At 45.0% G+C, this 18,228-nt stretch overlaps 1 protein-coding gene and 1 long non-coding RNA gene across 2 annotated transcripts in view; one reads left to right on the top strand and one right to left on the bottom strand.

Annotated features, from left to right (window-relative positions):
* The first annotated feature begins 8,945 nt into the window (after positions 1-8,945).
* Positions 8,946-11,965, top strand: LOC142876884 (uncharacterized). The gene is made up of 2 exons (XR_012923735.1): positions 8,946-9,256; positions 10,575-11,965. It is a non-coding gene; the product is annotated as an uncharacterized LOC142876884 (long non-coding RNA).
* ASIP (agouti signaling protein) overlaps positions 10,713-18,228 on the bottom strand; it is a 75,976-nt gene continuing 68,460 nt past the window's right edge. The window contains exons 2-4 of the mRNA XM_076011046.1: positions 17,315-17,484; positions 15,885-15,946; positions 10,713-10,889 (exon numbers count right to left, since the gene is read on the bottom strand). Coding sequence (XP_075867161.1) covers positions 10,713-10,889; positions 15,885-15,946; positions 17,315-17,474 — 399 coding nt within the window. The 5' untranslated portion in view covers positions 17,475-17,484. The remainder of the gene's footprint in view (positions 10,890-15,884; positions 15,947-17,314; positions 17,485-18,228) is intronic.

Genomic DNA, 18,228 nt, shown 5'->3' with positions numbered 1-18,228 from the left:
AGGTGACCTGGAGGAAAGGAAGGAGAGGCCCTGACCACCAGGATGAGACCTTTGGTTTTAATCCTTGAGCAGCACAGACCCCTGGAATATCCCCACTTAATTGAATATTCCAAAATTGTTGCTTGTTGGTTTTTGTATTCTCAGCCTCTGGCTGTGAGGTGTATTACTGCCAATTTCCTAACGAGGAAAGAGGCTCAGAGAGGCCAAGTGGTCCAACCCAAGATCATACAGTAGGTAGTGACACCTGGACTCCAATTCAGGTTGATCTGAGTCCAGGACCACACTCTCATGTGAGACAAATGAGGAGTGTTAAAATGAAGACTGTTCCACTTAAGGCATGATGTTGTAGCAGATGGTAGTGGCTGGGGTTGGTGCTTTGTTTAGTATTCCTTTCTTCAGAGTTGAGAGTTGAACAAACAAGAGAACTTGAGGTACCTACCATAGGCTGAGGCTGACTGTTCCTCACAGATCACCTTTCCCAGCTGGGAGTCCGTAGCCTTGTGCTTGGCATTCCCTCGCTTGTATCCGGTATTGTAATTCCATCTCTTCTATTTGAGTGCAAATGCATCTGAGTGACATAAGGAAGGCCTAGTTTGCCGTATTTTTTTCAAGTGTACTGAGTGGGGAAGCAAAATCCTTGAGTCATGCTAAGTGGTCCATGGTCACAGTAGCATGAAGGGCTGAAAACTGCTCACTCGGGCTTAGATGCTCATCAAGGTGTTCTGCCCATAGACAATTAATTCTCACCTTTTTTTCCCTGAGTGCGTATAGTTGAAGTTGAATAAATTACATGCATATATGATGTGGCTCTGCTGTAAATTATAGACTTTGGTACTTCAATTAGTACCAGGTGATAGGGGACCCACTTCTCATCTGATCATGACACCAGTGGTCAAAACGATCAGACTGAGACACATTACATACCCACTGCCATTTCTTGTACTCCTATTGTGTGGCAGGCATTATGCAAGCATTTTTTAGGTATGATCCTTTTTTTTTTTTGGAGACAGAGTCTCTGTTGCCCAGGCTAGAGTGCCATGGTGTCAGCCTAGCTCACAGCAACCTCAAACTCCTGCGCTCAAACAGTCCTTCTGCCTTAGCCTCCCAAGTAGCTGGGACTATAGGCATGTGCCACCATGCCTAGCTAATTATATATATATGTTTTTTTTAGTTGGCCAATTAATTTCTTTCTATTTATAGTGGAGATGGGGTCTCACTCTTGCTCAGGCTGGTTTTGAACTCCTGACCTTGAGCGATCTGCCTGCTTCACCCTCCCAGAGTGCTAGGATTATAGGTGTGAGTCACCGCACCGAGCCGGTATGATCTTATTTGTTCCTCAGGATAACTGTGTAGAGACTTGTCTGGGGCTGTAAGGAGCAGTGAGAGTGAGCTGGCGTTTGTACTAGGTAGGACTCAGACCAAAATCCAAGCCCCTTGCACACCCACAGGACCAAGTTTAGGAGGAAAGGAGCCTGGTTTCTGTCTCATCAACTCTAGGATCAGTAACTCTGGAACTGTAACCCAGGTCCCCTAAAGGCAGGGCTGCCACAAGAGAGGAATGCCCACAACCCCACCTCAGTTCCTCTCCCATGGTGGCTGTTGGGACAATGACTTCTCAGTAGAAACGAGAGGGAGGCTGCTGTTCATCTGAGCTAGGAATGTCAAACACCTTAAGTTGTGTGGCTGCTCTGAGGGGCCCCTGCCTGTGTGTAAGTAGCTCCCTTCCCCCTAGTCTGTCTCCTCCCACACAGGAAATACTTTTCAAAATGTTCTCTTTGAGATCCCATGCAGTCCCCCACCTCCGGTCCTCCGGGGGTTCTGGTTTCTGTTAGCCTTTTCCTTTCCTATTTGGAGATACCCTGTCAATTCCGGAACGGTTTTTTCTTTTAAACCAAAAAAAACCCCCTCGTTTCACATCTGGTCTCAGACTTATCTCTGATCTCAGGTCAGCTAATCTATCTCATGTGTGACACAGACCAGGTACCCACGATGAAAGATGATGTCTCCTGCTCTCCCGTGCCAATTCCTGATGTCTGAGCTACACCATCAAAGCTCAGAGAAAGAAGGAATCGGTGATATCCAGGACTAGCTCTGGCTGGGTTTTTCTTTTTTCCAGGAAAGAGAGAGGGGAGGATGAGGCCTGGGGGGTTTTATGGAATAGTGGACTGAGCTTTAGAAGGAGACGACCTGGGTCTGTCGTCAACTCACTATATTATAACTCTGCAGGGATAGAAATACTTGCCTCAGATGATTGTCTTGAGGCTCAAATGATATGTGTGAAGAGCTTTAAGGACCGTGTCAGACACCAGCCGGTGCAGGTGGAAGGGAGCTATTTTGAGGGCGGGGAATTTAGAATACTTAGAAAATACCGTAGAGAAATTATAGGATCTTAGAACTAGGGAGAACCTTGGAGTTCTATAGAGCAAAATGCAACAAATGGAGGCCCAGAGAGTTATGACTTAATTGAAGTCACTCTTTCATGTTTGGATCTCTTGCTCGGGGTCTCTTTCCTGCACTCCAAGCCCTGTGTCCACCTCCATGTGACAGGCTGCGGTGGGAGGCCCTGCCAGGCTATAGGTGCTGGGATCCCTTTAAATTCCAGAAGTAATGAGCTTCAAGGACTTGGAGGTATCATGGGGCCTGTTTATGGCAGTGAGAGCTACAGGAGGCAGCAGGCATAGGGGTCAGCTCTGCTTTGGGGGTCTTGAGCTTTCAGGAGACCCCAGGAATCCAGATTCTCATCCCTGAGATCTACTCAGGACTACCCCAGGGGACAAAGAAAGCTAGGAAACCTGCTTGAGGTGGTGGAGACAGCTGGGGGTGCTCATGTGGTCCAGGATTTGTTAATCAGCTTCAATCAATTCCTCATTGATTTCTCCAAATTGGCTCAAAGACAGGCACATGGCTTACGTTGGTCCAGACTCAACACCAGGACTTTAGGACTTTTGCTAGAAATCTGTTGTGCAAGAGTGACCCCAGGAACTTACTCTCTGGGCTGCCTGGATCCACTGGGAGCTGTGCTTGGACAGATTCCCCCAAGACTACAGGCTTCCTCCCCCTGGCTAAAGGAGCTACAACTTCTAAAGGTCCCCAAAGTGCTGGGCAGTGGGGCTTTATCTGACAACTTCCATAATCATTGGTACCTAAATGCACACTGCCTAGCACCCTAATAGTCTGATCACCCCTACTCACGGTTGCTCTCATACTTGCCCTGTATTACAAGGGAGAGAAACAGGTGGGTGCCTCCCCTGGAACAGACACCCATAGCATGTCCAACAGAATGCCCTGCCTCAGTGTGTCTCTCCATGAGGACCTGTGCCTGCTTTTCCTACTAACTGTTGGCTTGTATGTATCTGCCTAAAGCCTGTTCCTTAACCCAGTGGTTCTTAGAGTTGAGCATGCCTCAGAACCACCTGGAGGCCTTACTAAAACACAGATTGCTAGGCTTCTCTGCTAGAGCCCTGATTCTGTAGGTCTGGGGTAGGGCCTTATAACATTTTAACAAGTTCCTAAGTGCTGCCAATGCTACTGGTCCATACCAAGTGTAGAATTTGCCCCAGTGCCTATTACACAGTAGGTGTAGGTGGCAACTGAAGAGGAGACCCACCTGTCCTCAAACTGTAGAAAAGGCGATCTCTTCAATGGGGCTGCCAGACTTGGCAGGAATGTGAGCCTAGAGTTGCTTCTTTGCCCCCTTGTGGGGAAGCTTGGCTGAGGATGAAGCCAACACAATTGAGAAAAATGACACATTCCAGAGGACTTGTGAGCACCTGAATCTACACATGTTTTATAATAACCAGATCTACCCTCTGGACTTTTTAGTGACATGAACTAAAGAAAAAAAAAAAAAAGTTCTTTTTTTTTTTAATTAATACTTAAACCCGTCTGAATTGGTTTGCTGTCTGACAATTTCAGGAGTCCTGCTGTAGTGGAGAAGACATGGAAGGCACCAGGTTGTAGAAAAACGAAGACTTTGAATATAGGGCAGAGTCTTGGACTAACGTAATCTCTTCATGGTTCAGATGGGGAGGGGACTTTGCCCAAAGCTAAACAGCAAGTGCTGGAATTTGGACCCCCTGCCTCTTTATCCACTCCCTCTCTGTTCCTCTCATGGCCTCTTAAACAAGTACTGACCCAAGAAAAGAAGTAGCCCTTTCTCTCCAGGAGCTCCACTAGTGAGGGGATTTTTTTTTTTTTTAAATCATCATCATTTTCCAGTAGTTTTGTTTTTACTATTGCTCTGGTAGTCTGTATAGCCATTGAGTCCAGGAGTTCTAGAGGAGCCCTAGAAGATGTGAAAATCTTCAGGACTCAAATGAATGAAATTATTTGTTGTGCTTCCCAAGCAACAAGAAGCCATAATCATTGTCATCATCATCATTACCACCATTCAGAGGTGTCACTTGAAAGGGGCGGCCTTGCAAAAATAACAGGAAAATACCTAATCCCACAATTTCCCCAGGAACAGTTAAAAGATGAATCTTATGAGTTCTCTCAGTAACGGGCACCTGCAGTTCTGTTTTGCACATCTTCTGAAAAGAGCTGAATGGACAATGGAAGGAAAAGACGTGTAAATCTCTCTTTCAAAACAGATTTTTGAGAATCTGCTTTTACAGAGTTCCTGAGTAAACAGCAGGAGACTGAGCTACAGCCTCAACCACATCTCAAGGATAGAGTCGCATCTCCTGTGACAAAATCCCTTCTCCAAGGAAAGGCAGGAAACCAAGTCTTGGACTTTGACATCCTTGCAGTTTTTGTTCTCTACCTGCTGCTGCTTTTGTTATCAACTGACAGCCATCAGTTGATCCTGTTTTTTCTGTTCATCCCCCCTAAAATCAGTGACTAATTGGCCTCGATGCTGGCACCCCTTCTCTTTCTTTGGGATGCCACACCATCTCTCCGCTCTCTCCTCCGCCTCTTTCTCTTTCTTCCTCTTTCTCTCTATCCTTCTGAGAGGATAAAATAAACTTTTTTTTTACTTTTACTTTTATATCTTAATTTCTGCATGAGAAATCTTTCTCCACCTATGCTGTGATGACCTATTAGGCTTTCCACCCCTAACACTCCCAGACTCTACAACTCCCAGCTGGGAGAGCTGGTCATTAGCTGCTGTTTCTATGTATCAGTAGGAAGCTCCTTTCTAGAGTGAACACAAAAGCATTTGGCAATTTTTAAGGATTTTACCTATAAAACAAAAGACATTCCTTCCTTATTTCCTGACTACAACTCCCCCCCGCCCCCCCCACTGCCCCAACACACACACACCCTGTACCCTTGGTACATGGAAAAAGAAAGTAGTAAGTCTACACTAATCTTAAATTTACTACAGATGGTTTGGCTAATTCAGTTCAAATTAAATTCTTTTCTTTGCTTATCCTGTCCCTTTCACACATGGGAATTAGCCCTTGGAGTTAAATTCCTTTATAAAGTTCCTATTGTATGACTGGGGGTAATTTCTCAATAGTGGGTGGTAATGCTAGATCTATGGTTGCTCAAACAGATGGAGGAGTTTAGAATAAAGATCTAATGATTACCAATTAGATTGGCCTGTTGGTCACAACCCAAGAGAAGGGGTCTGAGGCCCTGCAGCTCTTTACATTATCAGGGTGTGGTTTTTGAAGTACATTGCTTCTGTGGAATCATAAGTGTCAATATCTACTTTTAAAAACATTGAAGCCTTTTAAAACATGTAATAAAAAACACATGTTTAAATGTGCTATGCAGGCCAGGCACAGTGGCTCACACCTGTAATCCTAGTACTCTGGGAGGCTGAGGTGGGAGGATCACTTGACGTCAGGAGTTCAAGGCCAGCCTGAGCAAAAGCGAGATACCCATCTCTACTAAAAATAGAAAAATTAGCTGAGCATGGAGGTGTGTACTTGTAGTCCTAGCTGCTACTCAGGAGGCTGATGCAGGAGGATTGCTTGAGCCCCAGGATTTGAGGTTGCTGTGAGCTAGGCTGATGCGAGGGCACTCTACTCAGGGCAACAGTGTAAGACAATGTCTTAAAAAAAAACAAAAAACAAAAAGAAAATATGCTATGCAACAAATTTTAACACACCGAAAACCACCTGGACCAGATGCTAAAATAAACTCCTTGCTGTTTCTATTTGATAGAAGACTGTTCTGAGGTCATAGGGTGAGCTGTTAAAGCTTTTTTTTGCAATAACTTCTCTGTAAATTAGACCTTTCTCAGTACTGTGCAACCAAAACAAAAGAGGAAAAAAAAACTGCTGAGGATGACACTGGAGGGCAACTGTTAATCTCTAATCCCTGATTTCAAGTTTTTATATACATTATTATAACATCACACTAATTAAAACTGCTTTAATGTATATTATATAATGAGGTTCCTACTTAAAATTTCAGCAAATAATACCTCTCTGTAAAATAAAAAACTTGAAAACTATTGCTTTGGATTATGTTGCAGAATTTCCAGGGTTGGAAACATACTCAGAGTAAGTCTGGAGTCTAGCCCTCTCATAGTGGCAAGTTGCATTTTGCTCCCTAGCAAATATATCCCTAATTTTCTCTTACAGAATGAACCCTCCCACATTATAAATGGACTTGTGGGACTGTCAAAGTTTGGGTACCACTTTCTTGAGTATCACATGAGGTCACTCAGACTCTCTCCCCTGGGAATTTGAATTCTGAATGGTCCAATGCAAGGACTGAAGAGGTTGGGAGTTGACTTATCCCTGTGGCCTTGCCCTGAAGACATTGTCCATTGGTTTCTGCAACCTGGCTCCTCTAGTACCCCTGAGAGTCTTGTCTTTCCTGAGGTCTGTTGTATAGCTTTTCCTTTGAGGTCCCCAAACCTCTCCAGTAAACCAACCCCCACCTTTTTTGTTTTTATGCTTAAACTAGCCAGAGCTGTTTCTGTTGTTTGCATCCAAAATACTCTGATTTACTTTTCACTTTGTAAATGGGGAAATGGTAAATGGGGAAAGAAGTCACATCAAAAGTTACTTGTTCAAAGCCACACTATGATAATTTGGGGCACAAGTTTAAGGCTATGCCATACAGGAGGAAATGATCCTGAACCAATAGGCACAAAGGTAAAGCAAATCTTTCTAGGACAAAGTTCATTGTGTGTGTGTGTGTGTGTGTGTGTGTGTGTGTGAGAGAGAGAGAGAGAGAGAGAGAGAGAGAGATTGAGACAGAGATAGAATGAATAATGGTGTTGGAAATGGGGTGTCCAAGATCTTCATAATGATGGAACCATAACTCTAAGCCACAAATGTGAGTTTTCAGTTCTAGTCATCAGACCAGGTAGAGTTTTGCAGAGGTCCAGAACCATGGCCTCAGTACCCTAAGGCTTGAGGAGGAATTTTGAAAAGGTGGAGGAATCTCAGGATTTCAATCTGAAGGGGAACTTGGGCAGGTAAATACCTGACCAGGGATCTGAATAAATAGAAGAACTGAGAGTTTGAGGGACTAGACCACATGCTAACAGTGGTTCCAGCCTCTAACAAGAGCCAATGAACCGGCCAGGTGCGGTGGCTCATGCCTGTAATCCTAGCCCTCTGGGAGGCCGAGGCGGGCGGATTGCTCGAGATCAGGAGTTCAAAACCAGCCTGAGCAAGAGTGAGACCCCGTCTCTACTATAAATAGAAATAAATTAATTGGCCAACTAATATATATGGAAAAAATTAGCTGGGCATGGTGGCACATGCCTGTAGTCCCAGCTACTCGGGAGGCTGAGGGAGGACTTGAGCCTAGGAGTTGGAGGTTGCTGTGAGCTAGGCTGGCACCACGGCACTCTAGCCAGGGCAACAGAGTGAGACTTTGTCTCAAAAAAAAAAGAGCCAATGAACCATAAGCTCTGTAAGGAGAGGATCCATTTTGGACTTCTTCCCCACTATATTCACAGTGGCACATAGTAGGTGCTCAATACACATTTGCTGAATGAATGAAAGAATGGGTTGGTCTTCTATGTGGTTGTCTGAACAAAGCCAGGCAAGTAGCTTTGTTACTGATAGGTTTCTAATGGAGTAATTCTTTTCTTTCTTTTTTTTTTTTTTTTTTGAGACAGAGTCTCACTTTGTTGCTCAGGCTAGAGTGAGTGCCGTGGCATCAGCTTAGCTCACAGCAACCTCAATCTGGGCTCAAGCAATCCTGCTGCCTCAGCCTCCTAAGTAGCTGGGACTACAGGTATGTGCCACCATGCTCGGCTAATTTTTTGTATATATATTTTTAGTTGGTCGATTAATTTCTTTCTATTTTTGGTAGAGACGGGGTCTTGCTCAGGCTGGTTTCGAATTCCTGACCTCCAGCCATCCGCCCACCTCGGCTTCCCAGAGTGCTAGGCGTGAGCCACCACGCCCGGCCTCTTTTTTTTTTTTTTTTTTTTTTTGAGACAGCATCTTACTGTGTTGCCCAGGCTAGAGTGAGTGCCGTGGCATCAGCCTAGCTCACAGCAACCTCGAACTCCTGGGCTCAAGCAATCCTACTGCCTCAGCCTCCCGAGTAGCTGGGACTACAGGCATGCTCCACCATGCCTGGCTAATTTTTTCTATATATTTTTAGTTGTCCAGCTAATGTGTTTCTATTTTTCAGTAGAGACGGGGTCTCGCTCTTGCTCAGGCTGGTCTCAAATTCCTGAGCTCAAACAATCCACCCGCCTCGGCCTCCCAGAGTGCTAGGATTACAGGCTTGAGCCACCGCACCTGGCCTCTAATGTAGTAATTGTTAAGCTTTGCTTTCCTGGCCTCACCCACCACTGAGGGCCAAATGGTGCCTGGTTGGTGAACAGTGTCTGGAAAACACAAGAGCAGTGGCTGCAATCTGTTCCCAATAGTCTCATTATTAATGACCTTTACTCAGCAGCAGTTGTGGTACAAGGAACAAAAGGTTCCTGTGCTTGCAGCCTAAATGATAGCAAAACAAGCAACTGGCAGCTTTTCTGTGTGTGGGAGGTGTGTATGTGCGTGTGTGTTCTTGTGTTAAGGCACAGAGAAACAACACTACCTTGGATTTACAACAAGGACAGGAATGATTATTTCCTATTTTATAAACAAGTAAATGGAAGCACAGACACAAAGACTTGTCGAGCGTGCAGAAATGTGTTGACAACCTAGCCTGGAGCACCCAGCTTCTCTTCTTGTGCTCTGTCCAGGTGGTTGTCACTCTATCCATTGCAGGGTCCAGCTGGATAGAGGCGTTTACCTCATCATTTCCATACTAGCTCTGTCCTTATAGGCATAACCTCGGTCTCCAGTTGGGAAAAGGTCCTTGGAAAGAAGAGAGTTTTAAGGTATGTGAAAGGGAAGACTACAAGTGGATAAGTGGGATGGGGACAGGGGTGGCCCCACCTGTGATGGACCCTGAGCCCTCACTGTCCTTACCCACAGAGATACATAGTGGTTACCAGGGCTGGGGTAACCGGCTCAACATTTTTGTGTCTCATAGACTCTCTCTAGAAACATTCTTGGCATAGGCCTTTTTTGTTGTCTTCTGCTACCACCATTGTTTGCAGTTCCCTTGCTCTTGCTTAGACATAGTGATTCCCAGGGGAAGAGCTCCAGCTGCTGAGGGCCACTGACAGGTGGCATTTCTTAGCTTTTCTCCCCACTGGCAGGGATGCCCCCAGCCAACCACAGCAAGTAGATGATGTCATTTGGAGCCCTTCCCCTAAAGGTGCTGGGAATTTCCATGTGACCTATCCACCCCTTCCTCACAGACCCTTCTCCCCACCTCTGCCCCCTCACTCTCTGAAGCACTATCCAGGGGCTCCCCTTCCCTGGGTCCTTCCAGAGATACAAAGCTACACATTAGTTTCTCACAGACCTATGAGAGTCTTTAAGGATAGAATTCCTGGGAACAGCTTGGGACACTTTGGGCAACAGGTTCCTAATATTCAGTACAATGATTGCTGCCTACTCAATTGAGCCCAGGCGCCCACTGCCTCCTTACTGGCTGACAGAGCTGGGGTGGGGAGTGAGGAAGGATCCCTGAATCCTTGTTTCCTACTTAAGAGCCTGAACTCTAAGATATCAGAGTTCAAGACGCCTGGGGACCAGAGGTCGGTGTTCATTTAGCCTAGGATGGGAGAAACTCCTCCCAGGTCCCAGCACCTCTGTGAACCCTTGTTTGGGACCCGCCTAAGGGTCTAGGATCCTCAGCCCACAGCCTTCTGGCTTGAGGGACTCACAGCAAATGTCCAGTCACAGCTGGCTGCCCGCCTTTATCCATAAAGCCTCCCGGGCCCGACAGCCTGGCGAGACTGTGTACCAGGCTGTAACGTTTCCTGGCTTTTTTCGGGGGCGAGCGAGCTCCTTGGAGGAAAGGGCGAAAGACTGAGTGACTGCTCCTTACTGGCTTCTTTCTGCCAGTAAGGAGGCGGCCTCGGTGTTCCCAGGTTTAAAGGTAGGGGGCACATCGTCCCCGACGCCTAGATCCGGAGACGGGATCGCCGGTAGTGCCCGTGCAGGGTGGGGACGACCCCAGGAGACTGGCGCGGCGCAGCCCGCGGGACTTCGCGGCGAGGGGGCTCGGACCGCGAGCTTTCGCGTCCTTTACAGAAACAGCCACGCACCTTTGAGCAGCCTACGTGTACTTTATTTCGATTTTAGCCCAAGCCAGGTCTCCTTGAAGTCCCGCCTCCTGGACGCTCCGCTCGCGCCCGGTCCTAGAAAGCCACCCCGACCAGCGGTCACCTGCCAGAGGGGCGCCGGCGTCCCGAAGCTGCGCGCCCGCCGCGGCGGCCAGGCTCAGCAGTAGGGGTTGAGCACGCGGCAGGAGCAGGCGCTGCGGAAGAAGCGGCAGTGGCAGTAGGCGCACGGGTCGCAGCAGGCTGGCGCTGGCGGCTTGCAGCTGAAGCGGGTGGCCACGCAGGGCGCGGGCGGCGGGGGCCGGGGCTGCGCCACCTTCTTCACCGAAGCTTCTTTCTGCGGGGGAAACGCCAGGCTGCCCGAGCCGACCACACCCGCCCCCTCGTCCTCACCTCTGCCTGGGAACTCGTTGGGCTGTGAAGGCCTGGGACCAGACACCCCAGTCGGGCTGCCCACTGTCCGCTGGAATCGTGCCCATATGGACCCCAGCCGGTCTCTGCTTGCTCCCCCAATCAGGTGCCACCCCATCTGCTCCCCCAGTCAGGTGCCACTCTGCCTCCTCCCCATCCCTGGCTCTGGCCTGGCCGTCTTTTCTCCCTAGGAGGTCCTACTCAGTTTCAGTTTTTGACTTGTGTTTTCTGACTTCCAATCTGTCTGCACTCTCTGCCAGTTCTGCCTTCACAATAGAGACCCACTTCTCCATTTCCACTGCTGCTACCCTGAGCCATACCACCATCTTTTCTCCTCTGTCACTCTGACCCCCTTAATGTAAGTAAGCAGTCCACTCAGTGCACCAAAGAGATTCTCTATGAAGACCTATGATCGCATCCCACACTAGCTTAAACACTCACAGTAGTTTGTCTTTGCGCTTAAACTGAAACAGAAACTTTCTTTTGGCCCTTGAGACCCTCTGTGGTTTAGCACCTGTCCACTTCCCAAGCCTGACTCTACCAAGCTGTGCCGATGGCCTGCCTTCTGTGCACGGAACATAGCAAAGGAGTTCCTGCTGCAGGACCTTTGAGCTTGCTGCTCCCATTCCTGGGGACATTCTTTGCTAGCTGTCCCATATAGGTGGCTACTGGGTATTTGAAATGTGTCTAGTGGAACTGAGGACATGAATTTTCAAATTTTATTTAATTTTAATTAATTTAAACTTAAAATTTAAAACTGAAGCAGTGTTAAAAATTTTTTTCCCATTAAACACAACTTTGTTTTGTTAGAACTATGTTTCACCTTGTTGAAAATTGAGCATTGGAATTGAGATGTGCTGTAAGTGTAAACTATGCACCAGATGGCAAAGATTTAACAAAAAGAATGTAAAATATTTCAATAACTTTAAAAAGAAATTACATATTGAGATGTAAATATTTTGGATATAAAATATATAATGTTAAATAAAATATTAAAATTAATTGTACCTGTTTCTGTTTACTTTTAAAAAATGTGGCTATAGAAAATTTAAAGTTATATATGTGGCTCATGTTGTATATCTATTGGACATTGCTGCTCCAGGTTACTGAGTTTTTCAGTCTTTACCTAAACACTGCTTCCTTAGGCCTTCCCTGACCACTCTTCCATTCACTCTCTCTCATTACCATGCTTTATTTCTTCCCAGCCTTTATCATCTGAATTTAGTCACCTACTTACTGATGTGCTTGCTGTGTACCTGTTTTTCCCCACAAGAATATAAACTCCCTGAGAGCAGAGATATATCTTTCTTGTTCACTGCTATATTCCCAGTGTCTAGCATGTAAATTTATTTGTCAATTATATATTCTTATCTGTCAATAATCTGATCTGCTTATTCACTTTACAGCCAGCAAAACAAGCCTAGAGAGGAACAGGGACTTTTCTCAAGATCACATAGTTCTAGGTGCTACCTCCTAATACCTAGTCTAATATTCCTTGCTCTAGTTACAGTTAATCTGATAAACTGAGGCACACTAAAACAGGAATAAAGTGTGCATTTCATCAATGCTTTAACCCAGTATTTCCCAAAGTGTGAGAACCTGTATTAATGGTGATATTATTTTAGGTGGTACATGAATATTAAATGAACCTGAATTACATAGAAATGATTCTTTTTTCAATCCCTTTCAACCTGAAAGGCTCAGTGTTGTATCAGTATGTCTTTAATGCCTCTCCAACACTTTTTAATCTGCCTTTTAACAGAGAGATCAGGCCTCACGTTTAGAACCTTTGGCAAGCTAATACCATCCAGCCAGAATTCACCAACAATGTTTTATTTTCACGTTACCTATTTTTATAATATTTTATTTTCATGTTACCTATTTTTATACCTATTTTTATCATCACCTTCTATTTATGGCAAGTGATACTGGTTTCTTATCATAGTTATATACAGTTGACCCTTGAACAACGTGGGGGTTAGAGGAACTGACCCCAGAGCAGTCCAAAATCTGCATATAACTTCTGACTCCCCCAAATTTAACTACGAATAGCCAACTGCTGACTAGAAGCCTTACTGATATATAAATAGTCAATTAGGCCAGGCTCGGTGGCTCACGCCTGTAATCCTAGCACTCTGGGAGGCTGAGGCGGGCAGATTGCTCGAGGTCAGGAGTTCGAAACCAGCCTGAGCAAGAGTGAGACCCCGTCTCTACTATAAATAGAAAGAAATTAATTGGCCAACTAATATATAGAGAAAAAATTAGTCGGGCATGGTGGCACATGCCTGTAGTCTCAGCTACTCGGGGGGCTGAGGCAGCAGGATCGCTTGAGCCCAGGAGATTGAGGTTGCTGCGAGTGAGACTGATGCAACGGCACTCACTAACAAAGCAAGACTCTGTCTCAAAAAAAAAAAAAAAACCAACAGTCAATTAACACATATTTTGTATATGTTATATGTGTTATTATACTGTGTTCTTAACAATAAAGTAAGCTAGGGAAAAGAAAATGTTACAAAGACAATCATAAGGAAGAGAAAATACATTTATAGTACTGTACTGAATTTTCAATACTGTAAGTTTACATCATCTGTTTATAAGATGAATTGTCCATCTCAAATGGCAGCTACAGACTTCAGTCTGTGGTACATATCAAGCAATTTAACTTTTTCTTGTAATGTCATGACTTTTTTCTGCTTCTTGGGAGCACTTCCAGCATCACTAGTGGCATTTCATATGAGTCCCATGGTATCATTCAAGTTTTATAGTATTGCATTAAACTTGAAAAATACCCAAGAACTGTGAGAAATCACTTGTTACTGCAATACCCAGTTTGCTAGAGAGATGAACTAACTTGGAGATGATTTGCATTATATGGTGTTTTAAGAAGATACTAGCAATACTTGAGTTCACTGCAATGGCAACAGGAGGTGGCTATGAAATTATTACAGTAGTATAAGATATACTATAGTTAATTTTATGTAGTTATGATTTAATACTACATCTTTTTTTTTTTTTTTTTTTGAGACAGAGTCTCACTTTGTTGCCCAGGTTAGAGTGAGTGCCGTGGTGTCAGCCTAGCTCACAGCAACCTCAAACTCCTGGGCTCAAGTGATCCTTCTGCCTCAGCCTCCCGAGTAGCTGGGACCACAGGCATGCACCACAATGCCCGGCTAATTTTTTCTATACATATTAGTTGGCCAATTAATTTCTTTCTATTTATAGTAGAGACGGGGTCTCGCTCTTGCTCAGGCTGGTTTCGAACTCCTGACCTCGAGCAATCCGCCTGCCTTGGCCTCCCAGAGTGCTAGGATTAGAGGCGTGAGCCACCACGCCCGGCCAATACTACATCTTTTTTTTTTTTTTTTTTTTTTTTTTTTTTTGAGACAGAGTCTCACTTTGTTGCCCAGGCTAGAGTGAGTGCCATGGCGTCAGCCTAGCTCACAGCAACCTCAAACTCCTGGGCTCAAGCGATCCTCCTGCCTCAGCCTCCCGAGTAGCTGGGACTACAGGCATGCGCCACCATGCCCGGCTAATTTTTTATATATATATCAGTTGGCCAATTAATTTCTTTCTATTTATAGTAGAGACGGGGTCTCGCTCTTGCTCAGGCTGGTTTTGAACTCCTGACCTTGAGCAATCCGCCCGCCTCGGCCTCCCAAGAGCTAGGATTACAGGCGTGAGCCACAGCGCCCGGCCTTTTTTTTTTTTTTTTGAGACAGAGTCTCGCTTTGCTGCCTAGGCTAGAGTGAGTGCCTTGGAGTCAGCCTAGCTCACAGCAACCCCAAACTCCTGGGCTCAAGCAATCCTGCTGCCTTGGCCTCCCAGAATGCTAGGATTATAGGCGTGAGCCACTACACCCGGCCTAATACTACATCTTTATATTTGTTTATATTTCAACTGTGAGTGAAGTCTTGTATGGTCTGTAATTGTGTAAGTATTGATAAATTTTAAGTTTTTATAATAGATTTGTACATACTTTATGGTAGAAAATGATAAAATAGACTAGTATCTACATATATTTTATGTATTCATAACATACCTAACTTTTTTCTTAAGTTTTTCACTATTTCTAGCCTACAAGTTTCACCTGTGAGTTTTTCAAATTGTCACAGATCTCCAAAAAATTTTCCAATATATTTTTTTAAAAAAGCATCCACATGTAAGTGGACCTGCACAGTTCAAACCTGTGTTGTTCAAAGGTCAACTCTTTTTTTTTAAGTTTTAATTTTATTTTTAAATTTTATTATTATTATTCTGTGGGTTTTTTTTTTTTTTTTTTTGAGACAGGCTCTCGCTCTGTCACCTGGGCTAGAGTACATGCTGCAATCATAGCTCACTGGAACCTCAAACTCCTGGACTCAAGTGATCATCCTGCCTCAGCCTCCTAAATAACTGAGACTACAAGTGTGTACCATGCCTGGCTAATTTTATTATTTTTTTGTAGAGATGGGGTCTTGTTATATTGCTCAGGCTGGTCTCAAACACCTGGCCTCAAGCTATCCTCCCTCTTTGGCCTCCTAAAGTGCTAGAATTACAGGCATGAGCCACTGTGCCTGACTTTAAGTCTTAATTTTAAATAAATATATTAAATAAATAGGTGAAACTCAGATGTGGCAAAAATTGTAAAAGTGGTTCTAAAATGACTGAGGTTTGGGAAACACTAGATTCACCCAAAAGAATGAGTGATGGTGAAATTTCACGCAGGGGGCTAATTAGTATAGGAAACTATTTTTTAGCAGATAAGCTATTTTGCCCCCTAGACTTCTATGGGGGATCTAGGCCAGAAAGTCTTTAAGGTGGCTTTCAGTTTCTTTTGTTAATGTGGGCCTGGAAAATCTTTCATTTAAGTTCCCAGCCAGAGTCCGAGGGGTCTTCCCTTTTAAGTTCAGTGTAACCCCACAATGAGAACTCCCAGGCCTACCTTAGAAGATCTCTTCTTTTCTGCTTCTTTTCTGCTGATCCTTTTGAATTTCTTGTTCAGAGCTTCAAAGAGAAATGGAAGGAACAAAGCCAGATGTTTCTGGGGGCCCTGAGTGGCAGTGAAGTGGGAGGACAAGATGGGGCCCTGGGAAGTCTTGGGGTCAGAGAGGAGGGGTTGACTGGATGAGTCACACCGTGAGACTTAGGCCAGCAAGTTCTTGTTAGCCTGCCTGCTGATCTGGAGCCAGGGACTGAGGGCAAAGTGTCCTCTGAAGGAAGGCAAATGGGAAATCCAAGGAGGCCCTAGTCCTGTGGCATTTGTGAGGGGTCTGGTCCCTTGACCTAGTTGGTCCTGGACCACTCAGAGCCACCCCAGGTTCCCCTTCTTTAGTCTCCAGTCTGGGTGCAAGAACTTTGTGACACCCAGAAAACAGACTTAGTATCATGTACATGGATGCACCTGTATTTTCTATGTTCCTATTTGTCCATTTCTCAGAACTTTGGAGCCAGGCAGACCTGATTTGAATCCTGACTTTGCTGACAAAACAGCTGTGTGGACTTAGGTAACCTATTTAATTTCCTTGAGACTCAGTTTTCTCATCTGCAAAAAGGGTTCTGTAATACCTACCTTATAATGTTGCTTTGAGGATAAATGAGATATGTTTATAAAGTGAAAAGTCTGGCACATTGAAGGTGATCAATGAATGTTGATGCTTCCTTTCCCTGCCCTTACTTCTCTGATATATCTGGAATATCCTCTTTTCCTAGTAAAAGGCAAGGCAGTAAGGAATATTGTTAATAATTTTAAGCTTAGTTTCTATATTTAAGCACTTGGATTTGAATTCTGGCTCTGTTGATTAAGAACTATGTGATCTTATGCTAGTTACTTAACTTTCCTAAGCTCAATTTCCTCAACTGTGAAGTATGAATAAAAACAGTACTCACCTCACAGTGCCTACTGTAACACACACAATATGTGGGTTATTATTAGGTGAAGTCAACCAGAAGATCTCCAATGCCAGGCTCTAATGCCCCTCATATTTTTCCCTGAACAGTCATTCTTAACCCTGGCATGAAAGGACTGGTTCATTCCTGAAGTTTGTTATTATTGATAGGAGTTCTGTGATTCATTCAGTCTAAGAAATGCTAAGTTAAACCAAGTTCACCAAGTATCTTGACTTTAAGCTTTTCCAGAGCCTCTAACAAGCTAAACTGCATATTAGATTAGTGACATTTGGAAAAGCAGTGCTTTTCCAAATCAAATGAGTCAAGGGACACTCTATTCCCCCATGATTAATTCAGGGAATGAGCAAGAAGAAGCTGTGACCATGGCAGTGGGTACTGATAGTAGCCCAAGGAGCAGGCTTGACATCCTGCAGCCCCTTCTCATGGGTCAGAGCCCAGAGGCAGGTCCCAAGCCAGGTGACTTACCCACAATAGAGACAGAAGAGAAATCCAGTAGGTTCATGGAGGAGTTGCTCCTCAGGACCCTGTCATCCCTGGGCTTCTCTTCAGGTGGTAGGTGGCTGTAGGTAGTGAAGAAGCACATGAAGACCAGCAGGGTAGCCAAGAGCAGGCGGGTGACATCCATCCCAGGAAGCCTGAGTGGGACAGAGAAGGTGGTCAGGTGGGTGGGCCAGGGGGAGTGTCAAGAGGATGTGCCTTCTTGCTTTGTTTGTGTTTCTTTAAGCTGGTGTTCTGACCCCATTCTGCAAGTGGAGCCAGAAGACTAGCAAGGCTTAGGATGGGGAAAGGGAATTGATGAGGGAAGAAGAAAGAAAACAGGAGATGGGAAGAGGAAGAGAGAAAGACAAGGACAAGAGGGAGTTGAAGCAAAGAGAAAAAGAATGCATTGCATTCATCTCTGCTGTCCAGAGGGTGCGTTCTGGTATTTTTTAAGCTGGTGGCCCCAGGAAATGCTAGGCCTGGGCAGAGTTGTTGAAAGGCCTGCCTTGTAGTGGTAGAGGCTTCATGAAGGTGCAGAGAATAAGGCTAATTAAGACTCAGTGAGAAAGTTGCAGGGAAAAATGGCTCCTTTAGACTAGTGTGTATGTCTCTAGGCTTCCACATCCAGAGGGAACAAATGCAAGCATGGTTTGTGTCAGGAGGATGGGCCTATGGACATAGGCTAACTGGACTGATTTGTTTATTTGCTAGCTGGATTCTGATTGAGGAAGATGGATCTCACAGTGGGTTTCTTCCCATGAGTGCCTGGGTTTGCCTCAGTCATGGCTCAAAGCTTCAGCAGCATTTTTACCTTCTTGAGTATGGGGTCCCTACCTCTCACCCTCATTTCTACATTTTATCTCTGGTCTGGGAAAATACTGACACTGCCTTTTCAAGGT

This window comes from Microcebus murinus, chromosome 16 (assembly GCF_040939455.1).
Source record: "Microcebus murinus isolate Inina chromosome 16, M.murinus_Inina_mat1.0, whole genome shotgun sequence".
Taxonomy (NCBI): Eukaryota; Metazoa; Chordata; class Mammalia; order Primates; family Cheirogaleidae; genus Microcebus; species Microcebus murinus.
This window is presented reverse-complemented; position numbering and strand designations above follow the sequence as displayed.